We start from the raw sequence: 24478 nt of genomic DNA, 5'->3' as shown, positions 1-24478 counted from the left end.
TAGGGGAGTTTTCAGTATTTGATGTGCAAGAAGCCATTCTGGAGATGACATTGCGGATTTCGTTTTCATCAACTTATTTTTTGTAGTAATGAGAGCTGTTCACATCCAAACTCGAAATCTAAATCCACCTTTTTCTTTGGAATTGGAGGTTTAGTAGCAAGTAATTTAGAGCACGCTGCCCGACAAGCATCAAAGCCCACTTCTCCTCTGAAACCCACCTGTGCAATGCTGATCACTTCTCCAGAGATGCAACTGGTAATTTTTCCATGAATGAAGCTATCACTTTGTTGTGCCCACCACTTTATTGACAGCATGCAGGTAGACCTCTGGACCCAGGGTGTAGGCAGTGATGGCAGTCACCCCCGCCACATATCCCAGCGAAATCACACACAGCAGCCGTGCACGCTCACCGTCTCTGCTGCCCAGGGTGGCAGAGTGGCCAAGCACAAATGGTGCCACCACGCATTACCCTTCATAGAAGCAGGGAGCCAACATCCGCAGAGGGGTGTTTGCTCGTGTTCAGCAGGACGGTTAAGCTTGTTTGGTAAGGAAAGTGTTTACTGTCGATTGAAGGTATACATCAGAATGCTCTTTATTGACTACAGCTCAGCATTCAATACTATCATCCCTTCAGAACTAATCAATAAACTTCAAGACCTTGGCCTCAATTCCTCCTTGTGCAATTGGATCCTCAATTTCCTCACTTGCAGACCGCCAGTCAGTTCATCTTTAGCATTAACATCTCCTCCACAATCTCAATTTGCACAGCTGCACCACAAGGCTGACTGCTTAGACCCTGCTCTACTCGCTTTACACTTAAGACTGTGGCTAAGCACAGCTCCAATGACATATTCAAGTTTTGTTGACGACACTGCTGTCGTAGGCTGGATGATGAATCAGCATATGCAACTGGTTAAAAATCTTGGTTGAAAATTGAAAATCATGCTGAGCAGTGCTGTAACAGCAACCTCTTAATCAATGTCAACAAAACCAAGGAGCTGATTTTGATTTCATGAGAAGGAAACTGGAGATCCATGAGCCAGTCCTCATCAGAGAATCTGAGGTGGAGAGGGCCAGCAACTTAAATTCCTCAATGTTATCACTTCAGAGGACCTATCCTGGGCCCAGCACGGAAGTACAGTTATGAAGAAAGCATGGCAGTGCCTCTACTTCCTTAGGGGTTTGCAGAATTTCAGCATGACATCTAAAACTTGGACAAACTTCTATGGATGTGTGGTGGAGAGTATATTGACTGACTGCATCACAGCCTGGTATGGATACACCAATGCCCTTGAATAGAAAATCCTACAAAAAGTACTAGATATGGCCCAGTCCATCACAGGTAAAGCTCTCCCCAACCTTGAGCACATCTGCATGAATGAAGCCTTGTCACAGGAAAGTAGGAAAGCAGCATTCATAATCAGGGACTCCCACTGCCTAGGACATGCTCTCTTCTTGCTGCTGCCATCAGGAAGAAGGTACAGGATCCTCAGGACCCACACCACCAGGTTCAGGAACAGTTATTACCCTCAATCATCAGGCTCTTGAACCAAAGGGGGCAACTTCACTTGCTCCATCAACAAAATGTTCCTACAACCTATGGACTCACTTCCAAGGACTCTTTATTTCATGTTCTCGATATTTGTTGCTTACTTATTATTCTTTTTGTATTTGCAGAGTTTTGTTGTCTTTAGCACACTGGTTGACACCCAAGTTGATTCCATTATGGTTATTATTCTATTATGGATTTAATGATTATGCTTGCAAGAAAATTAATCTCAAGGTTGTAAGTGGTGACTTATATATGCTTGATAATAAATTTATTTTGAACTTTTGAGCTGTTTTTGAACTTTGAAAGTTAAATTCTGTAATAATACTCCTCTATATATAAAAAGTACAGGAAGCTAAGGAGGGAGATGAGCAAAACTGGAGGATGAAGTTACAGATGAGGTAAGCAACATAAGTAGTCGATGGAACAAAGGAAAGCAGCAAATAGGGTCAGAGTGCAGAAAAACATTTAAGAGCTAAATTTAAAGGCATTGGCTCTAAGTGCATGTGGTGTCAGGTAGATGAGTTAATGACACAAATCATCATCAATGGGTTATGATCCAATTGCCTTATAGAAACATGCCCTGGAATGACCAAAGGAAGTACATGTTAAAGAAAGGGTACGTGTGGTTGACCTGATGCTAGGCATTCGTTAGGCTGGATGTTGGCTCAGCAGGTATAGTGTTATAGAATTTGAATCAGTTTGATAGGTTGCAGTTTAATTGAGGAAATCAGAAGGGCATTTATCAGGGTAATATAATAATCATGGGAGCTATAATCTACATATAAATTGAGTAAGTCAAAATTAATACTGGAGAGTGAATTCCTGGAATATAAATTAGGTGGATTTGTCAATTAAATATTGTAGAATAAAATAAACATGTTTACAAGCCATTTCAGATTTAATACTCAGCAGCAACAAATGCTCATTCATAATCTTCTTCTAAAATGGTGCAAAATTTGATACCATTTCCTGAAGAAGTGACCAAGAGGTAGACAAGTGACGAAGATTAGATTAGGGTGAGCCAGCCTGGGATACAATATTGGTTTGGTGGAAGGACTCGGAGGGTGGTAGTGGAGGCCTGGGACCAATGCTGTGCCACAGGTATTGGTGACGAGTGCACTACTGTTCATTAATGATTTGAATGGGAATATAGTTGGCATGATGAGTAAATGTGTGGATGTCACCAAAGGTGATGATGCAGTGGACAGTGGAGAAGGTTGCCTAAGGTTACAACAGGATCTGGATCAACTGGGAAAGTGGGTTGAGGAACAGCAGAAGAAAAACAACTCTTCACTACCACTCTGGAATGATTCTAATGCTTCAGGGTATTGCCCTGTGAAGAATTATATTTGAATTTTAATGCCATTTAATGTTACAATGAAACATTATATAACTAGGTAGCTATATTTCCATATTAAATATGTTGGCTCCTTTTTCCTCGTGTTTGGACCTAGGCTATTAAAGTTGCATTAATATATTAACCTTTGTTTCAAAATTAAATCTTCTATTGACAGAGCTGCTCTGCAACCAAGTAAACACATTAAATTTAATAATGTTGGTTACTTGACACTTTTATCTCTTTATTTTTTAAAGAGTTAATTTAAGAAGAATAAATCCCAAGAGAGGTGAGTTAATTTAGTAGAGCTAATCCTCAGACCCAGTAACCTTTTTTTAAAGTTTTTTTATACATTTTCTACATAGCTGCAGATAAAAAAACCCCAGATCAAAATGAAGAACATTGATACAGTGCAAAAATAAACATACAATAATAATATGATACAAAGAAAGATAATTGAGAAAGCACCCAAATTGAAGACATGTAAAATTAGTATCCTCCCCAAGCCCCGCAACAAAAAAAAAGCTCCAGACCAACCACAACACAATATAGAGAATATAAATCAGGACAATCAAACCCCCAAAACTATAAATACACTTAGCAACAGAAGATATTAATGCCTACTACCAAAAAAAAAAGGAGCTGAAAGCAAGCGACCGAAAAAAAACCTTAGTTAAGAGGAAGGTTATGAAAGTACTCAATAAAAGGTCCCCAGACCTTATGGAACTTTAAATCCAAATTAAGGACTGAATAATGAATTTTTTCAAGGTCTAAGCAGGCCATAATATCGTTAAGCCATTGAGCATGCGTGGGCGGGGCAACATCTCTCCATCTAAGGAGGATTAAACGTCTAGCCAGGAGAGAGGCAAAAGATAATATTCGACACTTAGTCGAACTCAGACGTAAATCTGTCTCACCCCAGAAACCGAACAAAGCAATTAAAGGGTTAGGTTCTAGGTGGTGATCCAGAATATACAATAACGTTATGAAGACATCTTTCCAAAATTTCTCCAAGCTAGGACAAAACCAGTACATATGAATGAGAGAGGCCTCGCCCCTTTTGCATTTATCATAAAGCGGGCTGATGTTAGGGTAAAATCGAGATAATTTAGATTTAGACATATGGGCTCTATGAACAATCTTAAACTGTAAAAGGCAATGGCGAGCACAAAGAGAGGTTGAATTAACCGATTTGAGAATTGAGTCCCAAGTCTCATCGGATAAGGAGGTATTTAAATCATGCTCCCATGCCATTTTAATTTTATCCACAGGGGCACGTCGTAAGGCTGCTAATTTATCACGAATAAATGACATTAAACCTTTACCTAGTGGATTAATAGAAAGAAATAAGTCCATAACATTTTTCTCAGGCATTTCAGGGAAGTTAGGGATTAAAGGAGTAATAAAGTGTCTAATTTGGAGATAGCTAAAAAAATGAGCATTGGGCAGATTGAACTTAGCAGAGAGCTGTTGAAAAGAAGCGAAGCGATTATCAATAAAAAGATCTTCAAAATGTCTAATGCCCTTCCTATACCAATCATGGAATGCTGAGTCATATGTAGTAGGTAAGAAAAGGTGATTATGTAAGATAGGGCTAGAAAAGGAAAAACCATGGAAAACATAAAATTTCCTAAACTGAGCCCATATACGCAAAGTGTGTCTAACAAGAGGATTAACTATTAATCTGGACAAACTACTAGGGAGTACAGAGCCGAGAAGTGCAGAGATAGATAATTCTTTAGTGGAGCTCAACTCCATTGCCACCCAATTAGGGCACTTGGGTTGGCCATGGAAAAAAGACCAAAAGGTAGCACAACGTATATTGGCTGCCCAATAATATAAACGAAAGTTAGGTAAGGCCATGCCACCCTCTTTTTTAGATTTTTGGAGATAAACTTTGTTAATTCTAGAGCGCTTATTCTTCCACAGATATGACAAAATAATAGAGTCTAAGGAATCAAAAAAAGATTTAGGAATAAAAATTGGGATTGATTGAAATACATATAAAAGTTTAGGGAGAACATACATTTTAACAACATTAATACGACCTACCAAAGACATAGATAGAGGTGACCATTGTAACAGACTCTGTTTAATAGTATATGAAAGATTGGCAAAATTTTCACAAAAGAGATCTTTAAACTTCCTTGTGACTGTAATCCCAAGATAAGTAAATTGATTGTGGACTACTTTAAAAGGGAGATCAGAAAATGTTAATTCTTGTGCTTCTTTATTAATTGGGAAAAATTCGCTCTTATGTAAATTAAGTTTATATCCAGAGAACTGGCTAAACTGGTCAAGAAGTGAAAACATTGGAGGTAAGGATGTAGATGGATTTGAAAGAAAAAGTAACAAGTCATCAGCATAAAGAGAAACTTTATGCTCAACATCCCCTCTCCAAATCCCGGTCAATTCAAGACAATTTTGAAATGCTATCGCCAAAGATTCTATAGCCAAATCAAAGAGAAAGGGACTTAAAGGGCATCCCTGACGGGTGCCACGTTTGAGGTTAAATAACTGGGAATTCTGAAAATTAGTTAAAACAGAGGCAGTAGGACACAAATACAGCAATTTGATCCAAGAGATAAAACTTTGACCGAAGTCAAATTTTTCTAAAACTGCAAAAAGGTAGTTCCACTCTATATGATCAAATGCTTTCTCCGCATCAAGGGAAATAACACATTCAGGAATCCCAGTTGGCGGTGAATATAAAATGTTAAATAAACGCTGAATGTTAAAAAAAGGAAGACGGTTTTTAATAAAACCAGTTTGATCATCAGAAATAATAGAGGGAATAACAGTTTCTAATCTATAAGCCAAAACTTTGGCCAAGATTTTAATAGCAACATTAAGCAATGAAATCGGCCTATACGAGGAACACTCTGTTGGGTCTTTACCCTTTTTTAATAAAAGAATAATAGAAGCCTCATTAAAAGAGGGTGGCAATTTGCCATAGTTAAACGAGTCAGATAATACTGAAAGTAACTGAGGAGAAAGAAGTGAAGAGAATGATTTATAAAATTCTACGGGGAACCCATTAGGTCCAGGAGATTTCCCTGAGGACAATGCAGAAATTGCAGAAGATATTTCTTCTGATGATATAGGCGCATTAAGTTTGGCTTTAAAATCAGATGAAAGCGAAGGAATATTCAGATTATTTAAAAAATGATCAATAGAGATATTGTCATTCAAAGATTCAGAGGAATAAAGTCGAGAATAGAGACCCAGTAACCTTTGAGGAAATGAAAAGCCAAAATGCTGAAAATTCTCAGCCGGTCAGATAGTATTCACAGAGGGAGAAAGCAGGTTAATATTTTAGATCTGAAATGTTAACTCTGCTTCTTCCTTCACAGTTGCTGTTAGATCCACAACACTTTGCCTTTTTATATTTTATTCTGACTCTATTACAGAGTTTAACTTTAATCCATATTAACATTTCCTTGGAGAAACTTGCTCTTATTTATTTAATGCAATTAATTCCTCACAATATTCTAAATATTCAGCAGACTCTTCTTAATTCCAGAGTGATGAGATATCTGGTATATGAAAAGCAGATAAGTAAAAAGATATTAATGTTGATGTACCATTAGAAATTTTTAATTTTTCTGAAAAAGGAACTAATGTGATCGTATTGGGTTTGCTGACTCTGAAGTTCCAAACTCAAATGAAGACCTTAAGCCCTATCAGATTTAAATAGTCATGAGTATGCTCACTAAAGGGAGATTATACTATAACTACCCAATCATCAAAGAATAGATTACTGCCCTATTTATCCCCCACAGTGAGTTTAGCCATTATTCCAGCGGTGGGTCCCCTCCCTACCAAGGAAGAGATCATTCCTGCTAACAACACACAAAATGCTGGTGGAACACAGCAGGCCAGGCAGCATCTATAGGGAGAAGCGCTGTCGATGTTTCGGGCCGAGACCCTTCATCAGGACAGTTTAAAACAAAGTTCATTTATTTACTGTGATACACGTTTAAATCAAACAAAGCTCTTAAAACACTTTTTAAACTCAGAGGATTTCCGTCTTAACATTTCCAAATTACTAAGCATTTCCTAAACATGAAGCATTTCTAAAACATAGGTAAATTCTTATAAACTAAACAAACATACCATGATGTAGATAAACATGTCATCTATCACAGAAACTGAAGCTAGAGGAATGGATTCCTCTACATTACAATGGATTACTCATACATTAACACTTTCATTCCCAGAGTAATTCTCAAGAACTTCCTCTGGGCCTTCTCCAATGCCAGCACACTTCTTTTTCGGAACCTCTCACAATACTCCAGGTGTGGTCTGAACAATTGCTTATAAAGCCTTAGCATCACATCCTTGCTCTTACACTCTAGTCCTCACAAAATTATTCTAACATTGCATTTGCCTTCCTCACCACTGACTCAACCTGCAAATTGACCTTTGGAGACACCTGCACAAAGACTTCCAAGTCACTTTGCACCTCTGCTTTGTTCTTTGCCCATTTTCCCAATATGTCCAAGTTCTTCTGTAGACTCCCTGCTTCCTCAGCACCACCTGCCCCTCCACCAGTCACAAAATAAACACATAATACTGATCCCTGCAGAACACCACTTGTTACCGGCAGCCAACCAGAATAGGCCCTATTTATTCCAACTCTTTCCATCCTGGCAATCAATCTTCTATCCATGCTAGTATCTTTCTTGTAATATCATGGGCTCTTATCTGGTTTAGCAATTTCATGTGCAGCACCTTGTCGAAGGCCTTCTGAAAATCCAAATAAACAACATACATCGACTCTCTTTTGTCAGCTCTGTCTAAAGAATTCCAACCAATCTGTCAGGCAAGACTTCCCTTTTAGAAAGCCATGCTGACTTTGGCCTACTTTATCATGTGCTCACAAGTACCCCAAAGCATCATCCTTAATAATGGATTCCAACATCCTCCCAACCACTGAAGACAGGCTAACTGGCTGATAATTTACTTCTTCTTCAGCCCCCCTCCGTTATTAAAGAGTGTAGTGACATTTTCAATCTTTCAGTACTTCAGAATCATTGGATAATCTAGTGATTCTTTAAAGATTATTACAAATGCCTCCACAATCTCTTCAGCTACCTCCATTAGAACACTGGAGAGTAGTCTGTCTGGTCCAGGTGACTTATCTACCTTCAGACCTTTAAGCTTTCTAAACATCTTCTCCTTATTAATAGCAATTACACTCACCCCTGTCCCAGCACTCTCAAATTTCTGGCATACTGCTGGCATCTTCCACAGCAAAGAATGGCGCAAAGTACTTATGTTCATCTGCCATATCTTTGTCCCCCCATTGCTACCTGTCCAGTGTCATTTTCTGGCAGTCCACATACACTCTCACCTCCCATTTTCTCTTTATATATCTGACTAGCTTACCTTCATATTTTATCTTTTCTCTCCTTATGGTTTTTTTAGTTGCCTTCTGTTGGTTTTTCAAAGCTTCCCAATCCTCTAACTTTCCACTAATTTTTGCTCTATTATATGCCCTCTCTTGCTTTTATCCTGTCTCTGACTTCCCTTGTCACCCGTGTTTGCCTCATCTCTCTTTAGAATACTTCTTCATTTTTGGGATGTATCTATCCTGTGCCTTCTGAATTGCTCCTAGAAACTCAGCTGATTTGCAACAGTGAGACTGATGCAAAATGCTTACTAGGTTTTTCCATTTGTCTCCCAAAGTCATTTTCTAGCTGTCGAATATGCACTCTAACCACTCTTTTACTCTTTATGTATCTGAAAAAAACTTAATATTCTCTCTTATAATATTGACTAGCTTATCTTCAAATTTCATCTTTTCTCCACTTATTGCTCTTTCAGTTCCCTTCTGTTAGTTTTTAAAAGTTTCCAATCCTGTAGCTTCCCACTAGTTTTTGCAATTGTATGCCCTTTATTTTGATTTCATGCCATCTTTGTCTTCCCTTGTCAGCCATGGTTGTCTCATCCTCCCTTTAGAGTGCTTTTGCTTTGGGATGAACAATACCTCACTATTCCTCTTTTGAACTATTTATTTATTTATTATTGTAACTTATAGGACTTTTTTATGTTTTGCACTGTACTGCTGCCACAAAACAACAAGTTTCACAATATTTGTCAATGATACTAAACCTGATTCTGATTCTCCCGAAGTACTCCTGAGAACTCCAGCCCATGCAGCTCTACCATTATTCCTGCTAGCATTCTTTTCCATCTCCCACCTCCTCTTTCCCTTTACTCCATTGTAATACTGATATATCTGATTTTATCTTCTTCCTCTCAAATTGCAGGGCGAATTCTGTCAGTTTATGATCACTGCCTCCTTTACCTTAAGACTCCTAATCAAATCTGGTTCTTTTTTTTGTAATCTATTTTTTATTAAAGTTCATTTCATTTTTCAATTTTTTTTATTGATTTCCAAATAAAGAATATGCAAATCGGAAGAGGAGTTTAACAAGTAGATAATATAAAAGACATATAAACAGCAATAGTAAAAACAGAAAGTATATAATGTCAAAATCAAATAGGTAAAATATTACGCTGTTATATATACAATGGTAAAAAAAAACTACAACTCATAGCAATCATAAAAAAAAGATTGGAAATTTTATTGATAAGGAAAAAGAACCCCACTAACTAAACTGAAACAAAAAAAGAGGAAAAAAAGTAAAGAAAAAGAAAGATTGGGCAGTCCAATTGAGGATAAAATTAGAAAAAAAAAGAGAGAGAAAAAAACACATCCTTCCAGTCATCTCCGAACCTTCATGGATAAGGATTTTCCCCAAAGAGAATAAAGAAAAATAAATAAATAAAAATAAATTAAATCATGTGAAAATATTGAATAAAGGGTCGCCAGACTTGTTCAAAATTAAAGGATGTATCAAATGTCCGGCTTCTAATTTTCTCCAAGCTTAGACATGACATAATGGAGGAGAGCCAATAGAAAACAGTAGGCGGGTTAGATTCTTTCCAATGTAGCAAAATAGCTCTCCTAGCCAGTGAAGTTGAAAAAGCTATCACATGTTGGACGGAAGCAGACACTTTGCTTGCTTCCTCTGGAATAATCCCAAAAATTGCTGTAAGTGGATTAGGTTGAATATCCATATCTATAACTTTAGATAATATTCCAAACACAACCCTCCAAAAATTATTTAAACTTACACATGACCAAAACATATGAGTTAGAGTAGCCACTTCTGCACTACATCTGTCACAAATAGGGCTTATATTAGGAAAAATATGCGCCAATTTATCTTTGGACATATGGGCCCTGTGTACTATCTTAAACTGAATTAAGATATGGTGTGCGCAGATAGATGAATTATTGACTAAATAATAAATTTTACTCCATTGATTATCTGAAAGTGAATGTTGAAGTTCTACTTCCCAGGTGCGTTGAACCCTATCATTAGGTGACATGCGAGCATTCATTAACTGTTTATAAATGATAGCTATTAATCATTTTTGAAAAGGTTTAAACTGAAAAATAACATAAACCAAATTTAAAGAGCAGGCCAAGGGGTAATTCGGTAAAAAATCACGTAAAAAATTCCTAACCTGTAAATACCTGAAAAAATGTGTATTAGAGATATCATATTTATCCATTGACTGTGAAAAAGACATTAAACAGTCTTGTGAAAACAAATCTAAAAGTTAATCATCAAACAAACATTTCCATAAGATGTATTTCAGATATTGTACATATATATCATATAGTCATATATGCCACAAATCTCCACATAATATTTATCTGAGGTATACACTTATAGAAAAGAGAGGAAAGAAGGAACAAGCGAAAGGAGAAAACTATGTACAAGTAGGGAGTGATCTTTTTTTAACAACAGATTCATTGATCTGTGAGAGTAAAATCAGGCCTATGAGGTGTTATGTAGTTAAACCATTTTTCCCAGTATGAATCAAATTGTTCCAACTTATGATCAACAGATGCTGTTATCTTCTCCATATTGTAATGTCCATCCCTGCATTTAAGGTTGGGCTTTCCTGTGATAACCATTTCCTAGTAAGAGTCGTTTTACCAACCACCAACAGTATATTCATTAAATATTTATCTCTTTTCAACCATTCTTGAGGTATATATCCAAAATATATGGTCTTACTTTCTAAGGGTATTTCACATTTAACTATGTCTTGTAGAGCACTGTGTATCCCACTCTAATAGTCTTTGATAACAAGACATTCCCAGAAAATATGATAATTGGTTGCATTTTGATTTCCACAATTTCTCCAGCAAACAGGGAGGTTACTATCATAATGGGATTTCTGAGAAGGTGTAATAAAATATCTTATCAAGTTTTTCCATCCGAACACCCTCCATTTCTGTGAACTGGTACACTTCCATTGATACCTCCATATTATTGTCCATTCTTCCTCAGATATAATTATCACTCCTTCCTTCTCCCATTTTGTTTTAATGTATGAAGTCGAATCTGGTTCAGTACACAATACCCAATCCAGAATTGCCTTTCCTCCAGTGGGCTCAGCCACAAGCTGCTCTAAAAAGCCATGTTATAAGCATCTTACAAACTACTTCTCTTGGGATCCAACGCCAACATGATTTTCCCTATCTACCTGCATATTGAACTCCCCCGTGACTATCGTAACATTGCCTTAATTATGTGCATCTTCTGTTTTCCATTGCAATTTGCAGCCTACATCCTGGCTACTGTTTGGAGGTCTGTATATAACTCTCATTAAGGTCTTATTACCCCTGTAGTTTCTTAACTCTACCCACAAGGACTCTACAGCTTACAATCCTATGTCATCTTTTTCTAAGGATTTGATTTCATTTTTTACCAACAAACCCATCCCACACCTCTGCCTACCTGCCTGTCCTTTTGATACAAAGTGAATCCTTACGTGCTAAGCTGCCAACAATAATTTTCTTTCAGCCACGTCTCAGTGATGCCTACAATGTTATATAAAAAGTATTCACCCCCCTTGGAAGTTTTCAGGTTTTATTGTTTTACAATTTTGAATCACAGTGGATTGAATTTGGCCTTTTTTGACACTGATCAACAGAAAAAGACTCCTTTGTGTCAAAGTGAAAACAGATTTCTACAAAGTGATTCTCACAACCAAGAGGCCTATTCTCCAGGAGTGAAGAAATTAACAAATTGAGATAGACTAAGAAGTTGGTGTGCATATTCTAGGTATTGCTGTACTTGTTGAGTTGGACTTGGTGCTCTGTCTTGATCTAGAAGGATTTGCTTTGTTTAAATATATCTTATTTTCCTAAAAATCCATAACATATAAAGTAAGCAATATGTAAATGAAGTAGAACTTTGCTTTGTTGCATGATCTTTCCTAATTTATTGGATGACCTCACATCAGTGCCAGTGTGGTTTACATTTTATGCACGACATCATTACCATCTCTACTGATCATTCCCACTCCTCCCTGCCCAACAATCCACTGCACCCGTGCCCTACATATTTGCCATTTCTTTCACATATCCGGTTGCCAGAAAGATTTCTTTTGTAACGCTTGGGTTATATATTTGGGGACCTTTAAATTAGCAAAGTAAAGGGAAGAGTAAGTTTTATTTTATTTTGGGTGGAGCAATCTACGTGCAATATTCTTATATACACTACAGTGTTCTTTGATGTGCATTACAATATTCATTCAAGTGACTATTCTGCCTACCGCAGGACTTTCCTTTGTAACTTTTCATTGTAAGTAATATGATGCCTTTCGTTTTTGCAAAACAGCACTCCTTTCAATTTCTCATTTGGTGAAAGGACTAAAAGTTTGGAAAAATAATAGTCCACTGAATAAGCAGTATCACATTTTCAGTACAAGTTGTATATATCAAATAACTAATACTTTAGCTTGTTCACTAGCAGTTGAGATTCAGCAAGTGGAAAAACAGAAAAGGTCATGAGAAATAAAAGAACCGATGTTTCCAAAGGGGTACGGGAAGTACATGGATTCTTTGTGCAGGACAGATTACTTTCCCCTACGAAAAACTAAACCAATATGATAAAAAAACAAACAAATAATTGATTCAAATCACAATGTTTCAGTCAGTTGCTTTGGCATTTTACAGTGTTCACTGATCAGGTTTCCTATTCATAAATTTAAGAAGTTCCTGTCTCAAGGCGGAAACTGTCTTAAGTGGAAACTGAATTGGCTCCAAGCTTAATTGAGTGTTATTGGGACTGATTAGTCAGCCAACAATTTGAGTAAAAATTGATCTTTCAGAATAACAGTTGCTCCAGTTTATTCAAATAACAATGCTCTATCTTCGACACGTAGAATGCAGAATAGCCTTGTCTTTCCTGTATCCAGGAAGGGACTGCTTCATTTTTCTTAGTAATACATGGATTTTCAGAGCAGTCATCAAAAGAAAGAGAAAGTAGTTAAAAATGATTTGGCGGTGGACACTGATCTGAGGGACAACTGCAGCAATGCACTTGGGATGAGAGACTGTCTCCAACAGCTACAACAATCTTCCTTTTAGTGAGAATTTTCTAACCAGTATAGAATATTTGCCTTGATTCTCAAAGACTTCAATTCCACCCAAACTCCTTCATGTCTAGGCTGCCATTCTCCCTTCCCTTTCTGGAATTCAGCTCTTTTGTCTATGCCTGGGCCACACCTGTGGTGTAGTCTGGAGCAGTGATGTGCTCTTTTAAGCAGTATTGTTGGAATGGGTAAGTGTGTTTAAATTGGTGCACTAAGTACATTAAGTACTTGAAACCCAAAAGGATAAAGGCACTTATGATAATTTTATTATTTTTGTTACATTCTAAGTACCCTTTCCACTCTGTTGAGGTTTTTATGCAGATCCCTTCCAAGTTCCATGTGTACTGTATCTGCAAATTGATGCATATTGACAGAAAACTATCAATTATTTATTGTGTTTTATTTTTTATATTTGCAGAGTTTCTCTACTTTTGCACATTGGTTGTTAGTCTTTATGCATGCTTTTTCATTGATTCTGTTCTACTGGGATTCTTTGTGCTTCTGTGGTATATATATATTCTTTGAAAATAAATTTACTTTGAACTTTGACTGTTGACCATAACTACCAAGTGACTTCTAATTAAATCATATCATAAAAATAGTTTTAATATTTTTGAAGGATAAAATCATTAAAAGGAAGTGAATCGGGATAACTCTTAAAAATTGTTTTTTTTTTAGCAACTGAAACACAGCAACCTTGTCAACTTGATTGAAGTGTTCAGAAAGAAACGAAGACTTCATTTAGTTTTTGAGTACTGTGACCACACTGTGTTAGATGAATTGGACCGATACCCAAAAGGGTAAGTAATATTGAAAGTAATGTAGACAATAGATCTTTTTTTGTCAGTAGAAACAGAATGTGGTATTTTGAGTTTGGAGGCCAGGTCTTTCAATGTTTAATGTCCTGATTTTGAAATCTGTTTATTCTCAGCAATAACTGTAGTCACTAGATAGTCATGATTAAATTGAAAGTGGGATGCAGGTGACCAGTGGATTTCAGTTAATTGGGTCATAGGATAATCATGGCAGCTGCTTATTTGGGACAACTCTTAAAGAACAAAAATGAATCGAGAAAATAGCCAGGATTCCCTTCATTTGTTTGGGACACTATACCACTTAATTGGCTCGAGAGTGTTGCCAAGCAGTTTCTAACTCACATCAGTTGCGTGCACTTGTGTAGTTGTTAGACTGTATACCATACTTAGAGTGAACAGATTTTAAATGTTAGTTGCTCATGTTTGTGTTATGTTATCCTTCGGGGCCAACAGATGACAATTCAAAAAGCAGTGGTTTTTATAATTCTGTTTTTCAGTTTGATTTTAAAGGATTTTAGACCCTTGCCAGGATGCCACAAAAAGATTTGACACTAGCCAAAAAACTACCCTCGATGTCTGCACTGATTTTGTTCATTTACAGTCGGTCAAAAGAACGTGGTAGTGCACACTGATTGAATTCCTCCGTCAATAACTATTAGAAACTAATACACAGTTTTATAGTACCTGTAGTAGTACAGGTTTCCCCCGCTGTTTGGGTTTCTGCTGCATCAATAACTACCTGATGAATATGGGATATGATTACACTATAGTTATTAAACATCAAATGTATTTTGTCACATGCTGGCCTCTCTGAACAAATAAGTATCACAAATAAACTCTTCTCAGGCTTCCATCCGGGTACAGATATCAATTATAACCAATGTTTCTATGACAAACTGCCATCTTCAATTGAAGTTAGCAGAGTGCGTCATCGAAACATTGGTTATAATTGATACCTGTACCTGGTTGGAAGCCCGAACAAGTTTATTCATCATATATGCTGGGGAAGTACTAGATCTTTTTTCAAATAAGTATTAGACAAAGATTGAAAGATCAGATTAGTTTTGTTTGTCACATGTACCTCAACACATCAAAACTCACAGTGAAGTGTGTCATTTGTGTCAAAGAGCAACAGTCCGAGGGTGTGCTGGGGTCAACTCGCAAGTGTCACCATATTTCTAGCAGCAGCATAGCATGCACACAACTTACAAACCCTAATCCGTACGTCTTCGGAACGTCAAAGGAAACTAGAGCACGCAAAGAAACCCACAAGGTCATGGGGAGAATGTACAAACTCCTTACAAACATTGCTGATTGCTGGCACTACAAAGCATTACGCTGACTACTATGCTACCGAAGCTTAACAATTTTTTTTTAAACTTAGAGGTCTCATTCATGACAAGATCATAGACTGTATTTACTAAATATATAATGACACAAATGCTGTATGGGATTAGAATTCCAAGTCCAAGAGAAGTCTAAGCAATTAAATCTCTGATCGATGCTGCTGGCTTGGAAAATATTGACCAATTGGCTTTTAGATTGCACTTAGCGTAACTGGTTTGGAGATATGACTTGTGAACATCTCATTGTATACAATTGCCTATTTGAAATGAAAGAAAAAATTGGTAGGTGGTTTGTAGGGTTGTTCATCAAGCCTGGAGGTTAGGTCATAAGCATTTCATTACCAGTCATTGTGACATTGTCTGTGCGCAACTGATTGTTATTTCTGCCCAGTGCTTGCGTTTATATTGGTCCAACTAGTTGTTCTGATTGGTTGGCTGCCATGTTGACCCACCAGTCTCCATTGGTCCATATCCCTAGTTATCAGTCATTGTGAGTGTTGGTTCCTCACGTGTTTGCAACTCACCTTTTGGCTCCACTCCTACAGTTGCGCAGGTTCATAAATTCCATCCAGTTCAATATGCTTGTTACTAGAGACTTCTACTGAGGACCAAGCTTCTCAGAATTCTCTTGATTTCTCAGCCAGGATTTTTGTAATTCCCCAGACAAACTTGTGACCTTCTTGGCCCTCATTACTGAGATGAACGACAGAGGATTTTGTCTTCTTACATCTAGCTGATGTTCATGTAGTCTCATGGATAGTTTTCTCCCCATCTGTCCTACATAGAGTTTGGAGTGGTCTCCACATTGGAATTAGTATATTACATTTATTCTCTCCAAGTGGGCTGTTGGATCTTTGGGTCTCAAGACGAGTGTTCTGATGGTTGTGCTGGGTTTATATGCTACCATTATTCCATGTGGTTGGAGCAGCCTTGCTGAGGAAGCAATGCTCAGGACAACTGATGACCAGGCATACAGGCCAGCGGACATCACTCAGCTATCCATCTGGCTGGGATGTAACAGAGACTAGCATCCAGCACGACTGCCAACCAATGAAAACAACGAGTTGTACCAATATAAACGCAAATACTCAGCAGAAACAACACTCAATCACGCATGAATGATGTCACCTCAACTGGTGACTTAACATTTGCAACCTAACCTCCATTTTTGGCGAACAACCCTACAACCAAACAATTCTCTATCCTCAGCCTAAAACTAATCATGATGGGCAATCTTGCTTAAAATTTGCAAAGCAAATCAACCCAAAATTTTATTTAGCCTGAACAAATGTTGCAAATAAAATATGAATACAAGCACTACAAATAACTGAACATTGGCCAGTACAAGAAGTAACTAAAGATTATAGGATGTAAAATACTGCAAGTATCTTTCATTATGATGACCTCTCTACTTAAATGACCTTAAGGGAACTTTAACACGTATCTGTAACTTAAGCTCACAACGTTTCCTCCTAATTCAAAGGACCCCATCTCCACCTTCGATTTTCATCTCTACTGAATGCAAGTTCTCTTGTAAGCTGCACTATTATTTTACATATTACTTAATCTAGTTGATTTTAACCAATGATCATTGGAAGGCTTGTGTTCCCTTGCAGATGAGATCATCAACCTCTCTACAATTGTCAATATTTGCCTGAATCTTTCTTATTTTACAATACGAAATCATCCCCTTGACAATTTGAACTCCTGTTTGTTGTGGTGCCATGAATTGATGGATATAGAAATATCACTGTTTGATTCTCTACAATTAGAGTAATAAAAAAATGAGAAAGATTTTATCATCATTCAGAAAAGTTGGTGGAAGGGTTTATTCTTGTGGCAGTTCTGATGTTTACCACTTTCAAAGACTGTTAGGGACGAAACTAGATTTGCTGGAACCCATCTCATTACATATGTGTAGACTTGTAAACTTTGTTGACACTATACCATAGGGTTTTTAGATGAAGACTGTGTGAACATTTCTTGAGCATTTCCTTTTAGTTTGCAGCCTGTTCGAAAAGTGCATTATAGGGCCTCGTCATTTCTCATAGTATGCTGTTAGGAATTTTGGTCAATTTTATAATAGGTGTATTAAAGGAATCTCTGTATATCAGAGATCAAAGAAAAACACTGTACACTTTCTATTGTTCATCTCTCCCTGATCAATGATTTTGTTGTATTTATTGAACAGTTCAAGTGAAAAATTCTTTAAAAATTATGTTATCACTGTTCCTTTAATCTAACACTTATTTACATGGAATATTCCCTTTAAATTTCAAATCATCTATTTAAAGGAAAGTATTTAATCGATACATTATTTACTTTCTTAGGGTACCTGATCACTTGGTGAAGAGAATCACTTGTCAAACACTTCAGGCTGTCAACTTTTGCCATAAGCATAATGTGAGTCCTCACACTCCCTGTTGTTAATGTTAAATATTCTATTTTCCCTCATGTGGTGGTGTTCTGAGATACTTTTGCAGTACTTATTCACTTTATCATTGTCTAAAGCTTTTAAATAGATTAAAGTTCTTCAATTGAATAAATGTTTGAAAAGATCCTACTGTATTCAATTAGACCAAATCAAAATATTTATTAAAATAAGTTAAAATATGTTGATTTTATTTTGATTAAACTGATAGCACTTGGAATCAATGTACAACAATAATAGCCACATTACCCAGGTGTTCTATTCTAAGTGCTGTTTCATGACTATAATGATTGTTTCTCTGGTGTTCCAAATACCTGTTCTTTCTCCCACCCTCATTCCTTTCATCAATGTTCTTGGAACATCCACAAACTACCAAAGTAAAATTAAAACAACCTGCTATTCGACAACTCTGAAATCCCGAAGGTTTGACACAGGCTCACTGGGGTCCTGTTTCCCACATTTCCCAAGCTGCCTTGAAATTTACCAGTTTTGCTGGGAGACATATTATTCCAAGTAATAGCTTTAAAAACTGAGTTAAAATCGGGTGGGAGTATTAATGAGAATAATATAGCAACCAAAGTCCCAAGCATGCAGAATTTTACTGTTATCCAATCCATATCTCTCCTGATAACTGCCTTTCATGATCCCCTTTGTGTTTCCAATTTACCAGACTGTCTGATATCCAGAATAGGATGAGCAGAAAATTACACCTGTTTTTCCCTAAGACTGTCATTTCTATCTTCCACCCAACTTAGCCTCTGCTGAAATCTCCATTCATCCCTTTGTGACTTGCAAACTTGCAGCTCCTGGATCCCTCTAATAGTTTTACTCTCAGTAGAGCCGGGGCCATTGAAATCTCAGCTCAAACTACAAAAGTACCAATTCTTGCTTGTCCATCACCTCTAGAAGTGGTGACCAAAGCTGGATTATAAATTGTCATCCTTTTTTAAACAATCCTCCCAAGGTCTTTCCCATCATTGTGGCATTTAACTTATAAATAATGATGTTCCAGTGAAGCGTGTTTGGTCATTTTGCAACATTTTTGGAGTTGCATAAATTCTAATTGTTTATGGTGGTGCAAAGTTTGGATATATAAAAATAATTCATATGTTTATATATCCGGCTATATCTTACTAAAGAATTTAACGTCTTTTATTAAAAGAGATAAATATCACTCAAAATGTAATAATGTACCATAAAATAAGTAAATTTACAGTCTTTTAGGAAAAGTTATCAAAGCAATAATAATAAAAACTTATTAACAAAAACTATCAGTGTTCTATTCTGTTAGTTTAACTTAAATTTTTCATTTGGTGAAATCCTTTATCGTCATTTGGGTTTTAACAATGTTATCAGGGTATAATTAAAGATTGGTCACAATAATGGTATTGCCATAAGAACACCAATTAAAGTCATAGAATGGTATCAAGGAATTACAGTTTAATATCTTGATGTATTATTGATATTAATGCATTTACATGGACTCTCTATTTGGTTATTTATTTATTTTGCAGTGCATACATAGGGATGTTAAGCCAGAAAATATCTTAATTACAAAAGATCACGTCATTAAGCTTTGTGATTTTGGTTTTGCCAGGATATTGAGTAAGTAAAAGTTTTTTTTAAAGAAAAAAATATTTATTGCTAGGCCAAATGCCAATTTATACTGTACTTGTAATGAAAATTAGGTTTATGTGAAAAAAAATCATGAAACTTGGTAACTAGTTGTACTTTGTGTGTAAAATTGAGGATAACAATTTTTTTTTCAATCTCTTTATTATTATTAATAATATTATGAACAAAATACAATTGATATATTAACAAAGGGATTACAAACATACAAATTCCCATTACACATGAAAGAATACATAAGCAATGATTACAGTATAAATGAGTTTTCCCAAAACATGGACCATACTGTATATGTATGAACAAGGTAAATCTAGGTATTTCATAATATATGGTATAAAAAAACAGAAAAAAGAAAAAAAAAGATTGCAAAATTGACTAAACTACTAATCTAATAACTAATAAAGAAGAAAAAAGAAGCAAAAAAAAAAAAAAAAGAAAAACTAAAAAGGAGAAAAAAAAGGGCTGTTTATAATATCTCACAAGAATACAGAATCATCAGTGTCGTCAACTCCGATCCTCTCAACATAAATAAGATTAAAGCTGGAAAATCCAATAAGCTTGGAACAGGGTCGTATTACATCATATGAAAATATTGAATAAATGGTCTCCATATCTCTTCAAATTTAATAGAGGTATCGAATACACCACTTCTAATTTTTTCTAAATTTAAACATAACATAGTTTGAGAAAGCCAATGAAATACAGTGGGAGGATTAATTTCCTTCCAATTCAACAAAATAGATCTTCTAGCCATCAAAGTGAAAAATGCAATCATTCGACAGGCGGAAGAAGATAAATGAAGTGAGTCCATCATTGGTAAACCAAAAATTGCGGTAATAGGATGGGGTTGTAAATCGATATTCAATACCGCAGAAATAATATTAAAAATATCTTTCCAATATTTTTTCAAAAGCGGACATGACCAAAACATATGAGTTAAAGACGCGATTTCAATTTGACATCTATCACAAATAGGGTTTATATAAGAATAAAAATGAGCTAATTTATCCTTGGACATATGGGCCCTATGTACGACCTTAAATTGTATTAATGAATGTTTGGCACATATAGATGATGTATTAACTAATTGAAGAATTCTATCCCAATTCTCAATAGGAATAATAAGATTAAGCTCTCTTTCTCAATCATTTTTTGTTTTATAAAGGGGCTCAGAATGTATCTTTATAATTATATTATAAAGTTTTGATATAAGCCCTTTTTGAAAAGGGTTTAATTCGAACAAACTCTCCAAAATATCTGAAGAGACAAAATTTGGAAACGTAGGAAGTACCGTACTTAAAAAATGCCTAACCTGTAAATATCTAAAAAAATGAAATCTAGGCAAATTATATTTATTAGATAATTGCTCAAAAGACATAAAACAATTGTCCGAAAATAAATCAGAAAATCCTAGTAAACCCTTAGTTTTCCAAGCCAAAAAAGCTTGATCTATAATTGAAGGGTGGAAAAAACAATTAGATACAATAGGAATATTTAAAACGAATTGAGTCAACCCGAAAAATTTCCAAAATTGAAACCATATACGTAAGGAATATTTAACTATCGGGTTGTCAATTCGTTTCGGCAATTTAGAAAGAGCAAAAGGGAGAGAAGTCCCTAAAATAGAACACAGAGCATAACCTGGTACTGATTTAATTTCCAAACTCACCCAATGAGGGCCAAAAGAACCATCCCAGTCTTTCAACCAACATAACAAATATCTAATATTAACTGCCCAATAATAAAATCTGAAATTAGGTAATGCCAACCCACCTTTCTTCTTTGTCTTCTGTAAGTATATTTTACCTAACCTGGGATTTTTATTCTGCCATATATATGAGGAAATTTTTGAATCAACATTAGTAAAAAAAGATTTCGGAATAAAAATTGGTACCACTTGAAAAATATATAAAAACTTGGGTAAAATAACCATCTTAATAACATTAATCCTACCTATCAGAGATAAAGATAATGGTGACCACTTAGTAAACGAGCCTTTAATCTGATCAATTAAGGGTAAAAAATTAGACCTAAATAATTCTTTATGGTTTTTTATAATTTTAATCCCTAAGTAAGTAAAAGAGTCATTAACTAATCTAAAAGGTAAATTTCCATAACTTGGGACCTGTCTATTCAAAGGAAACAATTCACTCTTATTAAGATTTAACTTATACCCAGAGAGCTCACTAAATTGAGCCAACGATGATAGAACTGCTGGAATAGATTTCTCAGGGTTAGAAATGAATAATAATAAATCATCTGCATACAAAGATACCTTATGAATATCTGTCCCACGATTAATACCCAAAATATCCTGAGGATAACAATTTATTTGGTATATTTCACAACTAGTTGCAAGGTGATTACAGTGACAACAGTAGCTTTGTTTTTCTAGTGTTCTTGAAGCATTAAAAATATCCTAGGGACTCCAGGAATATTATCACATGAAACTTAATGTCAAATCACTTGAGGAACAATTTGGTCAAATGGATGGTCAAATTATTATGGAGAGGTTTTGGATGGGAATGCCACAACTTAGGGCTTGGACAAATAAAAGCATAATCATAGAGGGTTGAGGGGAGGGAGGGAAATGTCACTGTCAACGAGATGGTAAAGATTTGACTCTTGTTACCCATTGCTTTTTAAACATCTGCAAAATATTTGCCTAGATGAATATAACCTTAGCAATAGATTAATAATACAGTTTGCTATTCCATGATGATGCCCAAAATATAATGGGTGCTTTGCTGAAATATGTGAATGTGTGATATTATTAAAGAGAAAATATCTAATGATTTAGTCGCTCTGGTCTTTGAGCTTAACTAAAGTGGTCCAGACACACTGTTGCTCTTATGAAATGCTTTAATTTTATCCTTGTGAAATAACCAGCTGTAATTGTTGATGTAAATTAACAATAATTTCAATCTCTTAGATGTCTAGATTATTTTTTAAATTCAGTTTTATTTACATGTAGGTGCTAAAGTAGACTGTTGGCTGTATTGGCAATAATATACCAAATTCACTAGTCAAAATATTGTATAACTATTTTCAAAAGAGTTGGTGAGAAGTTTACTGTCAGAGGAAAATAAATCTAATATCTTACATGTTGGATTTAGTATTTGAAAAGTCTAGATGGAGGAAAGAAAAAGAAAATCAAAACTTATTTGAAGAAACTCACTGATTGTCTACTTTCAAAGCTACACTATTTAGTTATATAGTGGTAATAATTAGTATCACACAAAGATCCTTTGTAAATTTTGCATTGACTATTTTTTAAAATGCTAAACAGTGTTTTTTAACAAAATGAATCATACTTCAGAAGAGTAGTGTACTCTTCAGGCTCTTTAGAATTTGGAAAACTGTCATGATAATTTATAAGTCTTTGCTTGTCTCTAAGGCAACAGATTAAGGTTTAAAGTACATTCAAAAATTTAATTCTGTAATCTAGGCTGAGGTGTGATTGGAAAACTGACCTTGGAGCTATTCTTCAAAAGTAAATCTGAGGTTTTTTTTTACTGATAGTCAGGTGTGAGTTTAACAAGTGGCTCTTTTCAATGCCATTTCTGCAAATCAACTGTTCAAAAATTGTAACTGTGTTTACTTATTTTGCTAAGTTAACTACACTTCAGAAGTTTTAAAAAAATCATTATAATGCATTTTGGGGAGATATTGATGATTCTAAGCCACTAGGTTGTTCTTAAAAATAACCTATCACATCCTGTTAAAGGCCATTGAGGATTTTGTAGTCTTTTGTTAAGTGTTTTTACAAAACATTTGAAATATTTAATCTTTGTTTATTTTGTAGCTGGTCCAGGAGATTACTATACTGATTATGTTGCTACCCGGTGGTACCGTGCTCCTGAACTGTTAGTTGGAGACACTCAGTATGGTCCTCCAGTGGATATTTGGGCAATAGGCTGTCTTTTTGCAGAATTATTATGCGGAGCCCCCTTGTGGCCAGGGAAGTCAGATGTTGATCAGCTCTATCTGATAAGAAAAACACTAGGTGAGTACAGTATTCAAAAAAATCTAAGAGTCACACTACGTTCATTCAGAGTAGATTTGAATTACCATATCAGTAAAATTATCAAAGCCTTTTTCTCACAGTATGAATAAATCTGTGAAATAATTCTTTTGAAGATTTCATTGGGTTAAAGTAACTCCTTCTGCTAACTACTTTTCCAGGAAAAGAAATGCAGCAGTCTTTATTTTGATTTGTTATTTTGTCCACAAGCTATTACACATATGGCTAACCTGCAACTCCTGAGCCTCATGCAGCTCTTTTTACACTTCAGGTGCAGTTTACGTTCACGGTAAACTTATTCTTGCATGGACTTTTTCCAACTTTGTCAAACATGTGTTGAGAAGTCTATGACAGCAGTGTATGATGCCTTCTTAACTCACCAGGTCATAATGGGCAGAGGCTGTACGTTCTGCTACACATTGCCTTCTAGCGTCTGCAGATGATATTCAGATTCAGATTCAGTTTATTGTCATTTAGAAACCACAAATGCAATGCAGTTAAAAAATGAGACAATGTTCCTCCAGAATGATATCACAAAAGCATATGACAAAACAGACTACACCAGAAAATCCACATAACGTTTGGCAATCCCCAATCCAGAGTCCGGAGAGGCTGCTGCGTATTAATATCACGCTACTGTCTTAGCGCGTTCCCCGGAAAGGAGCTCCAAATCCACCAGACAAACAAGACCAAAAACTAAAGCTACAAGACCTGCACAAAACCACATAGTTACAACATATAGTTACAACAGTGCAAACAATAGCATAATTGATTAAAAAAAAACAGACCATGGGCACAGTAAAAATAGTCCAAAGATGTTAAAAGACTATAAGTTCAAAAGAAATCACCACACAGTTTCCACAAGTCCTCAG

General features: G+C 35.8%; 1 protein-coding gene across 2 annotated transcripts in view; it reads left to right on the top strand.

The window, feature by feature from the left end:
• The window catches only part of cdkl1 (cyclin dependent kinase like 1 (CDC2 related kinase)), a 60361-nt gene that overhangs the window by 14167 nt on the left and 21716 nt on the right, over positions 1-24478 (top strand). For both annotated transcript variants that reach the window (XM_073039814.1, XM_073039813.1), the window contains exons 2-5: positions 14037-14158; positions 17850-17922; positions 19465-19555; positions 23388-23588. In XM_073039814.1, coding sequence (XP_072895915.1) covers positions 14037-14158; positions 17850-17922; positions 19465-19555; positions 23388-23588 — 487 coding nt within the window. The remainder of the gene's footprint in view (positions 1-14036; positions 14159-17849; positions 17923-19464; positions 19556-23387; positions 23589-24478) is intronic.

The sequence above is a fragment of the Hemitrygon akajei genome, chromosome 3 (genome assembly GCF_048418815.1).
Source record: "Hemitrygon akajei chromosome 3, sHemAka1.3, whole genome shotgun sequence".
Classification (NCBI taxonomy): Eukaryota; Metazoa; Chordata; class Chondrichthyes; order Myliobatiformes; family Dasyatidae; genus Hemitrygon; species Hemitrygon akajei.
The sequence above is the reverse complement of the archived record's forward strand: the minus strand, read 5'-3'. Positions and strand labels throughout refer to the sequence as shown.